Here is an 11277-nt window from a genome sequence, read left to right as displayed (position 1 = left end):
TTTTTCCATTGGCAATATTCTCTAATCTGAGAAACAACATTTTTAAATATCACACACATTGGTTAAAGTCTACAAATGTTATGGGATTGGAAAGTTTTGAGTTTGTGATAACTTTCGATATTGTTACTATTTTGTTTAGTGATTTCATATGATTCCTTATATTGAAGGTTATATTTCCATATATTAGCAATTTAATTTCAAATAACAAATGTCGACTTTATCATTTGGGATCGAAAGAAAATTTATCAAAATCTACTCGGTATCTCAAGGCAGCGTCACGCCACAAAATGTCTACCGTTGTACGTTTCTCTCTTTTCTTCTCAACATATAATTGATATCATAATATTTTCTAAAGCTACAAGTCAACCCTGAAAATTTGTCTAATATAATGCTAGCTTTTTATAGAATAGTTTCGTGATAAAAATAATTCTTCTCATTTCTTTTCTTATAATACCTAAATACAAGTATCTTTTTGACAATTCCAGTACAATAATTTATGCAATTGCACATTCATAGGCGGTTGAGCTTGGGCAGTATATTTATGTCTCAATAATGTCGAGTAGGCCAACAAAATTAAAGGAATATTAAAAAATATTATTTCGATTTTCATTCTTATCAACATATCAATTAAGTCATCCGCAATGCTGTCACTTATCCGTCCCTTAAATTACTTTTCACGGGTCACACTGTACTTTTTTACTTCATCTCTTAACTAAGGGACGGAACCTGCAACCCTCCATCTCTTATCCGTCCCTTAATCGTCTCTTAAATTACTATTCATTCAATTTCATTTTTTATTTTTATTTCCAACAAATTCAATTAATAAAAAACACACTTCATTAAATAAAATAAAAATACAACTTAAAATTCTAAAAAAATTAAAAGCCTCATTAATAAAATCCTAAAAATTAAAAATACATAATTTAAATAAAAAAACATATTTTTTATAGTGGATTAATTTGTGGGAATGAGTTGAAATTTATAGAAGTGATTGGAGTCTTTAAAAAAATTGCAATAAACGGTTATAAACGGCTAGTATATTTTTTGGGATTTTTTTAAATTTTTTAATTTTTCCTGATTTAAAAAAAAAACTTTTTTTCGGATAAAAATGACGCCCACGGTGAGTGGGCGTCACGGACGAACCAGAGCTCGCCACGTCGTCAACGCGTATGGCGAGACGTCTCGTGAGCTGTCCCTCCAGGACGGGCGTTTCTCCGGGACGGGATGGAGACGGAAGCCTGCAACGCCGTCCCTTTACCGTTCCGTCACTCCGGGACGAGATAAGTGACGGCTAAGGGACGCGTTGCGGAAGGCATGCAAACACAATAGCAACCGCACGATGAATCGTAGATTCGCTAGTAAAATGTTTCCGTCCTAATCAATAAATTAATAATTCGAGTCACCTCAAATATGAGGAGAGAGTACGAAAGTGTGAAATGTAAATAAACATAACAAAATACAATTCCTAATACTATAAAATAAGATAAAATGAATGAGTGTGTACAAACAGCTAACATACATGTGATGACAGATTCACTAACGTAACGCTAATTCAATGCAAAATTTATTTCTCTTCTTATTTGAAGTACATATATTAAATGAATCTCCCCTACTTTTTGACTTCCCATCAAATAATTATACAAAATTATTATAAAGCTAAAAATCAAATTTTGCTGCCTATAAATAACAACAATTGCCACAAATCCATCACTTCTCATTCTCAAACACAAACCTCTCCCCTTTTCTTAATTTGACGGTCTGTCTTTTAGTTTGAGCTTTTTCAAAATAAAAAAAAACGTTCTTTTTTAATTTAATATTAATCCGCAACCACTACTACCATGGGTGCACGGAAACCGCATGCAATCTGCATCCCGTTTCCGGCCCAGGGCCACATAAACCCGATGCTCAAACTCGCGAAGCTCCTCCACCACGACGGCTTCCACATCACCTTCGTCAACACCGACTACAACCACCGCCGCCTCCTGAAGGCCCGCGGGGCCCGCGCCATGGATGGCCTCCCGGGCTTCCGCTTCGAGACGATCCCCGACGGCCTCCCGCCCTCGGAGACTGCGGACGCGACCCAGGACATACCGTCCCTTTGCGAGTCCACCACCACCACCTGCTTGGAGCCATTCAAGCGGCTCGTAGCGCGGCTCAACGAGGCCGGGGACGCTCCTCCCGTCTCCTGCATCGTCTCCGATGGAGTCATGAGCTTCACCACCGAGGCCGCAGCGGAGCTCGGAATCCCCGAGGTTTTGTTCTGGACTACAAGCGCCGCTGGGTTCTACGCTTACACCCAATTTGAAAAGATCATTCAAATGGGCTATGCACCACTTAAAGGTACATATATATTTTTTATTTTGTTTACTAATTTTACCTATCTTTTATCTTCTAAATCTTCAATTTTTTGTTTGAATTTCAAAAATAGTAAAGGTACTTTTTTCGTCCCACTCGTAGCGTCACATTCTTCTTCAACAGAAAATTTTATGTACTCCTCTTTAGAGTATTAAATGGAAAGAGAGAGAGAAATAAATTAGGTTGTCTTTACGCTATAGAAATGTGTCATAGTGAAAAATTCTAAATTGAAAAATGTATCATTTTAAGTGGAATGTAAATCATGCCAAGTTTTTCCGGCTAACCATAGCCGGCATGGATAAGAATCTGCGGCACTCAGAATTTTCAAATTTTATCGATTTAGGACTCATATTTCGTCGAATTATTAAGTAAACAATGTAGATAAGTATATGAATCACTTAAATGTTTGGTTTGTAATTTATTTATTAGAATTTAAGTTCTCATGAAGTTTAGTACTAGTATTTTTGCAGCGTGCGCCTAATATTTTCAAATAGTTTTGCACTTATCTATTGGATCTCGTGATCCAACAGTTAGATTAATGTCACGTGTCATTTAATAATGTAGATTATTAGTCAAATAATGTAACTTAGCCAATAATGTATAATGTAGCATTTTAGTCTAATAATATAGATCGGCTAATAATGTAGTATCTTGGCTGATAATGTAGGTTATCACAACCTTCTAATCCAAGGATCCAAAAGTTGTGATTTGTTTTATGCTTAACACTAAGGAGGAAGTAATAAGATCCTAATACACCCGTATAAACAACTTGTACACGTGATGATGTTGACATTACCTACACCAAAAATGAATTAAATTTGGGTTCACTAAAGAGGTGGTCCTAATTTTTATTCATTTCATTTTTTTATAAAAGCATTTTGTCATACATAATTAAGATAATAGTCATTTGGATTAAATTTGTACTACTACATTTTTTTTTTCTTTTTCACAAAAATTATAATGCATTTTTCATAAATCAAAATAAATTAATATATCCACGTCGACTCATTTCAAAATTTCAACACACAGAAGCGGACGATTTAACCAACGGATACCTGGACACGGTGGTGGAAGGAATTCCCGCGCTAAAGGGCATACGCTTGAGAGACGTCCCGAGCTTCATCCGCACTATGAACATCGACGAGTTCATCATCGGATTCATCTTTTCCGAGACGAGACGCGCCCAACGCGCCAATGCAATCATACTAAACACATTTGATGCCCTCGAGCAAAATGTTCTCTACGCGCTCTCCGCATTCCTCCCGCCCATATACACGGTCGGACCGCTCCATCTTTTACAAGCCGAGTTAACCGGCTCTCGGTTGGACCGGCTCGGTTCAAACTTATGGAAGGAAGAACCGGAGTGTCTCAACTGGCTTGATTCCCAAGAACCTGGTTCAGTCGTCTATGTAAATTTCGGGAGCATAACCGTGATGACTCCGGGTCAACTCACCGAGTTCGCATGGGGGCTCGCGAACAGCGACGTATCCTTTTTGTGGATCATCCGCCCTGATCTCGTCTCCGGGGACAACGCGGTGCTGGCGCCGGAGTTTCTGGAGGCGGTTAAGGGGCGGGGGCAGATGGCGAGGTGGTGCCCCCAGGAGAAAGTCCTGGGGCACCAGGCTATTGGGGGGTTTCTGACGCACAGTGGATGGAACTCGACTATCGAGAGTATGGCCAACGGAGTCCCAATGATCTGCTGGCCGTTTTTCTCGGAGCAGCAGACCAATTGCTGGTACTGCTGCTCGCGCTGGGGGGTGGGGATGGAGATTGATAGTGATGTGAAGAGGGATGGGGTGGAGAAGCAAGTGAGGAGTTTGATGGTTGGGGAGGAGGGGAAGGAGATGAGGCGGCGGGCGGCGGAGTGGAAGAATCTTGCGGAGGAGGCGGCTAAGGGCTCGTCGCGACGGAATCTGCATAGAATCATTGATGAAGTGATGTTGGGTAAGGTTTAGATTTTATGGTACTAAGGATTAATCGAGGAATTATTGTTGATTCTCTTTAATTAATAAAAAAATGGAGTCAAGTGTTTGAAAAATTGGAAGTCTTGTTTAATTTGAATTTTAAGATCATTATTGTTCTGATAAATTATAATTGGGCTGTGATGTACTATTACTTTCAGCTTTATCTTATTGTTACATAAATGCTATAGTAGTTATGTTTCATTATCTTCTCTCACAAAGATAGTACCGAGATTTTTATTTAATTTTGAATTTTATGATCATTATTGTTCTGATAAATTCACAAATGCTACTCCACAGTCCACTCCATAAAATATTGTCAATATTTGGGCTGGGGTGAGGTGATGTGGGTACAGATTTTGCAGCCCAAATTCTATTTTTTGAAGCCAATATTTGGCCCGTTTAGCATTTTTTATATTTTCTGTTTTTGGCCCGTTTAGCATTCAATATATTTATATTAACACTTTTCATTGTGTAACTGAGAATTATTTTTAGCTATTCGCTATATAATGATGGCCAAAGTTTGAGATCTGGGTTGAAATTGTTGTTTTTTGCTAGGTATTCTACTATGAATGTAGTATTTGTTATACCTATATGTTCACAAATCAAGGGTCGACGCAGAAAAAAATATCGATCGAAGGATATACTTTTTAAATTTTATTACGAAGTCTATTTTAACTGATTTAGATCATTTGTAGGACTTTTATATAAAAAAAGTTTAGTAGCACATGAAATACTGCATAAAATTAATAACGTCAATAGTAATTTTCAGAGTTAGGATTTAAATACATAAAAGATTAAAAAAAAAAGGGTAAAACGTTGTCTAACAAAAATAATGCTCACAAATACGTGGAAATATTATAAATATTATTCTTGGTTGGACACAATTAGAAATATTGCAACACAATTAGAAATATTGAATTTGGAAGGTAATTTGTTAGAAAGGAAACGCATGATTTAATAGTGGGCGACACAATGATTTGATGAAGCTTTATCCATAGAAACTTGGAATTCGAATTCAAACAATAGTTGGTTGATAGAAGCATAATTACACAGATAATCATAATATATAGGCCAAATCCACTCATTGTGCCAAACTAATCAATTACTATACTTAGACATATAAGCATAATACATTTTTTTCCATTTTTTTTTCAAAAATCATATGGAGTACCTCGGAACTCAATAAGTGGATTTTTATGTTACACACATTTTTATCCATTGCATCCTACTTTGACTATAAAAGAGATTCATAAAGTCAATAAATAAGACTTTATTTTTATTTAATTTACGCATCACATTTTTTAACTAAAAAATGTATATCGGTTGAAAGTAAACCTTGTGTCTTCTATATACTAATAATTTTATAATAAACCATGAATAGAAAAAAGTACTGAAATATGATGTCAACTTATAATATACTATAGTATGCAGTAAAAAAATAATGAGAACATAATGGCACACAAAGTAAAATGGTAAAATGAAACATCAAACATGTATTACCAAACATTAGAGTACTACATTAAAAATTAAATTTCATCTGTTTTATCATGTGTGAGTCATTTTTCTTTTTGAAGTATCCCATTATAAGTGAATTATATTTTTTAGGCAAAAATATCATTCTTTTATTTTATTTTCCCACCTACTTTTTTCTTTTCACCCTCTATTTTTCTTTTCTCATACTTTACTCTTTAAAATCAATTTCTTAAATTCCGTATCCAAAAGAAGTAGCTCACTTATGGCAGGACGGAAGAAGTGATAATAATGAATCATACATCGATGAGTATATCGACGATGCTCATAGTCATCGCAGATGAATTTTTCGATAAACGGTTCACTCCCACGGGCGAGAGGACAAGCGTGCCAGTTCATAGATGAACAAGAAAAACTGGAAGATAATCCGTTAGCTGGCAGTGTAAGGTGAGGATAATAATGAATAAACATTCATCCACAATAATATTACCTATTTAATACAGTAGTACTAGTTTTTATTTTATTTTATACGATAATTTAAATATTATTTTCAGAGTACTTATGCCTGGGCCCACTTATAGGCCCATATTGTTTTGGATAAATTTGAATTAATCCTATTCTCTCAGTCTATATACTCCAGGTGTTTAATGGGCTGAAAAGCCCAAATTAGTAATAATGCTTAAGATTAAAAAATTTTATTTATCTAAAATAACATTACGAAACATAAAGACACTAACAATTTTAACATAAATAAGATAATAAATATATATGTTCAACTAAAAAATTATAATCGTTGTAGTGTTCAACTATTGACTTTTAAAATTATTTTAATTACAAATTGAATGATTAATTAATGTATTTTAATTCGTCTTAACTCCACAATTATTTCGTATACCTACTAGATATATACAACAATTTGGCATATATTTTTAATTAAAAAATTAATTTGATATAGATGCCTTAGTAAAAGGTACCTAAGTAGGTTATAAGCATTTAATGTAATTCGTGACGTTTTAAATTAGGGACTGACGCAGTTTAGAATTTTTTGTTTGCTAGCTAGTATTTCCTTTGGTTTGAAGCTGTCATGAAATGTGGCCATGAAAGAGGGATTTAGTGGGTGCAAAAATGTAGTAGTACTTTAGCAGTCCGGACGTATTGTCATGTGACGATCTGCAGTTGTTACTAGATGTCACATCATATGATAATATGTTTGGACAACTAAATTTTTAGTCGATTAAGTGTAACAAAATTGATTGGGTGGTAGAGTGGTGGAAAACGCTTCTTTTTTTATATTTTGGATCTTTGTTATAAGACTACACTATGCTATTGGTGTAATGTGTGATGTCTATTTACTTCTCTTTTTTGCGTTCGTCCATTGTTTTTCCTTTGTGGAGTAATAGTTTAGACTCTATGTTTGCTTGGTATTACCTTTTTGTTATACTAATATGATTTGTACCGTTTCTTCTTGCTAGTTATTTTCATGATTTATATACCAGATTGAAAAAATGTAATTGGTGACACGCAAATCCACTGTTTTATAATGCAATCAATCAATAAAACGACGCCGTGACAGATGGGAAACTCATTCACAAAGTTGGACGAATCTTATAAAGTGGACAGCTCAACTTAAGTAATGATATTCACATAACATATCCTATGTTGTATATTAAACTAATTGACAGTTTACTTTAATAAAAACAAATATAAGACCATCCACAATGCCGCCCAGTCGACCGCCCAGCCGACCGCCGGCGCTGGGCGGTCCGCTCGGCGCTATTGCAGCGTCCGGATCGCCCAGCGCACCGCCTAGCGCGAAATTTAAATTTTTTTTTCCCGAAACACTATATATACGCGCTTTGCTCGTCATTTTCATTCGCACCACTTGTTTTTAATTTAATGTATTTTTTTAAATTATTGTACTTTTTTAAATTTTAATATTATTATTAAACTTTTCCCGTATATGTCTCGTAAATTAAATTTCGTATATTGTGTGATTGTTAATTATTTCATTTTGTATATATTTGTTAATAGTGATGTGGATATTATGTGGCTAGGCTATGGCTGGGCTATTGCTGGGCTATTTGCTTGTTTTGATGATGTGGCAGGGGGATTTTTAGTGCTGATGATGTGGCAGTGGCTAGGCTATTGCTAGGCTATTCCTACTGTGGATGGTCTAAGAATTTCTTTAACTTTTTGTTTGACAAGTTTGACTGATTGGGAATTCCAAGAAAGTCAGCCAATTAGACAAAACATTTCTAGTCAATATTACAAATTGAATCCCAATCAGATTACTTTATTCACAGTATTATTTATAATATAATAATATGAAAATACATTGCCGTATATTGTTCTAAAAATTGATATCGAAAGTTCAAATTTGTTTTCATTATGGAATTTATAAATTACAAATAGTATGAATATATTGTATATAATTTCATCCTATGATTCAATAGTGATTGGGTGTGCTGACTAAAAACATTTGTATAACCTGCAAAAACATCAAAAAACAAAATACTACTACTACTACTACTAACTTGGGTGAAATACCTTGTCTTTTGGGATATTTTCATTTGGTGGATAAACAAATAATTTTAATAAAGCTATTAGTTTATAATTTTAGCTTGTGTTGGGTATAATTATGGAAAACAAAGTCATTTTTTGATATATCTAAATTTATAAATACATATATATACACACATGTATGTGTGGGAGCCTTTCTTATATTGGCACCTTTTGACGACCTATCAATTCTCACTTTGCTTTTAAGAAAAGGAGTAGTAATAGTATATTTTTATAATTTTAATAATTATCATACATGTATATAGTATATAACTAATATATTCTCAAGAAATAGATTAGCAAGCGAACTAATTAATTAATTACAGCAAGTAGTCAAATACACTAAAAAAATGAAAATAATATCGTAATTATACTCTCAATTTAAAAAATGGGTCACTTTAAGAAATAAAGTTAAATAAAATATTTATTTAAAACACAGGGAATAATTAACGACCTTGTCAATAACTGTTTTTGTGACATTGTTTTTGGCTGTTAGGGCAGTTATCTAAGTGTACAATCTTATGATTGTAACGTGAGTTCATGTGCCTCTACTTATATCTTAATTATCTGTCCTACAAAAGTTGTTAAATTTCTTTATTCTCCAACCACATTTTTTTATTCAATTTTAATACCTGTAAAAATCGATATTAATAATTGGTGGTGTTAGTCCCCTTTTAACAAATACAATGTGTATTTTAATCAGCATCTAACTTAGTTGGATTGCTCTAAATAAACACAATTGGATATTGACAAAGACAACCATAATCTTGACTTATTACTTAAATAAATCGTCGGAAAACCAGACAATTAGGATGTGATTGTTATAACTGAGTAGAGTATTTAAGTGGAATATAATGAGTTTAGTCAATAAATGGTGGGCTTATAGCAATGAAAAATCATGAATTTTGTCAAATTCTAGTTTGTATAGCAATTTTTACAATTGATTGTAAAAATAAACAAATTTTCCTATAAAGTTTAATTTGGGTGAAAATGTATCTAATGTGACATCTAGAAAATTGTACGAGGACACGACCGCCTATAAGATATAGTACTGTATATCTTTTTTCTCAGCACACTTAACGAATATATCGAAATATTATCAATTTGAAAAAAATGCGCTCCAAATTAACAATTTATTAAAAATTTAATATCAGAAGATCTCATAATGAGAAATTGAGAAAAATGTTAAAAGTTGTGATTTTACAACTTACTTTTAAAGTTGTGAGACGGATTAAAATTAACCAAAATTCATGATTTTTTTATACCCTTAAACGATTGCATTAATATAATATTCACTCTGTCCCACAAGAGTATGCACTATTTCATTTTTTTAGTCTGTCCCCAGGAGTATGCACTATTTAATTTCGAAAATCATTTTCTCCTTGTTGAGCAGAGGAGACCTATTCTCCACTAACTATATTTTAATTAATTTTTTTTTCTATCTCTCTTACTTTACCAATTGTGCATTAAACTCGTGCCTAATCAAAAGTGCATATTCTTATGGGACGACGGGAGTAACATTTTCTATGATTACGTATTTAGTGTGTTGTTATAATGAGCATGGAAATGAATACGATTAGTATTTTTATCTTATAGATTGAATATGTTTTGTACATCATATTTTTTGAATCCAAATAAGATTGAGCGAATAATATTAGAAATACTATAATCAAATTACCCTAAATTTATAAAGTATAAAATGATTGTACGAATGAAATATTATAATCAAATTACCCTGCACTCAAACATGGAAAATTGAATACAATTTGTAATTTTATCTTATAAATTGAATACTTGGTATAATAAGATGGCGTAGCTAATATTATAAATACTATAATAAAATTACCCTACCCCACATGTATAAAATATGCAATGAAATCAGTTGTACGAAAAAGTTAATTAGATTTATGCACTATAATCAAATTTCGATTTTCCCCGTAATGTAAATTTGGTAACAAAATACACAAACTCTGAACCTTATCAGTTTTCTCAAATTCGGTATTTATGTAGCATTTGACAGACAACATTATAACATACGAAAAAATCAAATAAAATTTAACTATAATATACTCATTATACAATCAATTAGCTAATTATGTTATTATTATTATTATTATTGTATCAGAACAGTCTAAAACAACAAACAAAACACACATTGATCGATATTTTCATTCCATATTATTATATCATGTCGACAAATATCAATCATAATATAATTGAAATTTAACTAGATCAAAATTCTCATTTCCATATCTTCCTTGAAAAAATATACATATATGGCGTAATCTATCAATTTACATACGATGCAACTAGGTAAGTTGACATTATTAACCAATCAAAAAGTCTACAAGTTCTCACGTAGCTTAAAGAATATCTATTTTAAAAGTGTGAACGACTCTAAATACTTCCCCTTAATATTGCATAGATTGAGGCCATTCATCTATAATATATTTTGTCATATATTTCGTTTGAATAAAAGTTGATTTATTTGCTAGTGTTTAAAGGATATCTTTATTGTAGTTTTAGACGTTTTTAGTGGTTATGTATATTAACAAATGTGTGCGACCATCTCCAATTATATATTAAATCTTATTTTTAGAGTAGAAAATTAATTATACTACAAATTCAAAAATATTTTTGCATTTTTATGAAACAATATCAAATATAGAGTTATTGTAAAAATTATATGAGACATATATTTAAAAATGATGTAAATTTTATGTTTAGCTTAATCCTGTTGCATATACTCTCTCTACTCTGTTGCAATTGAGGCCTATTTCTTGGGCACATAGATTTAGCAACTTATAGAAATAACAAAATAGAAGGAAAAATAATATACATAACTGAAATATGAGTAAAATAGGAGAAAACAAAATGAAAGAAATTAAATGTTTTGGTTTTTGCCATAAAATAAAATTGATCAACTAGC

The 11277-nt window shown here is 32.5% G+C and overlaps 1 protein-coding gene across 1 annotated transcript; it reads left to right on the top strand.

The window, feature by feature from the left end:
• Window positions 1-1635: 1635 nt before the first annotated feature.
• LOC121766124 (7-deoxyloganetin glucosyltransferase-like) lies at window positions 1636-4520 on the top strand. Its single transcript, XM_042162469.1, has 2 exons — window positions 1636-2340; window positions 3385-4520. The coding sequence occupies exons 1-2, from the start codon at window positions 1839-1841 to the stop codon at window positions 4308-4310; spliced, it is 1428 nt and encodes a 475-aa protein (XP_042018403.1). The 5' UTR covers window positions 1636-1838; the 3' UTR covers window positions 4311-4520.
• The last annotated feature ends 6757 nt before the right edge of the window (window positions 4521-11277 follow it).

The sequence above is a fragment of the Salvia splendens genome, chromosome 14 (assembly GCF_004379255.2).
Source record: "Salvia splendens isolate huo1 chromosome 14, SspV2, whole genome shotgun sequence".
Classification (NCBI taxonomy): Eukaryota; Viridiplantae; Streptophyta; class Magnoliopsida; order Lamiales; family Lamiaceae; genus Salvia; species Salvia splendens.
The sequence above is the reverse complement of the archived record's forward strand: the minus strand, read 5'-3'. Positions and strand labels throughout refer to the sequence as shown.

Coding starts and splice junctions, on each gene's coding strand:
- LOC121766124 (XM_042162469.1), top strand. CDS start 1,839: ATGGGTGCACGGAAACCGCATGCAATCTGCATCCCGTTTCCGGCCCAG. Junction 2,341..3,384: donor GGGCTATGCACCACTTAAAG/GTACATATATAT, acceptor TTCAACACACAG/AAGCGGACGATTTAACCAAC.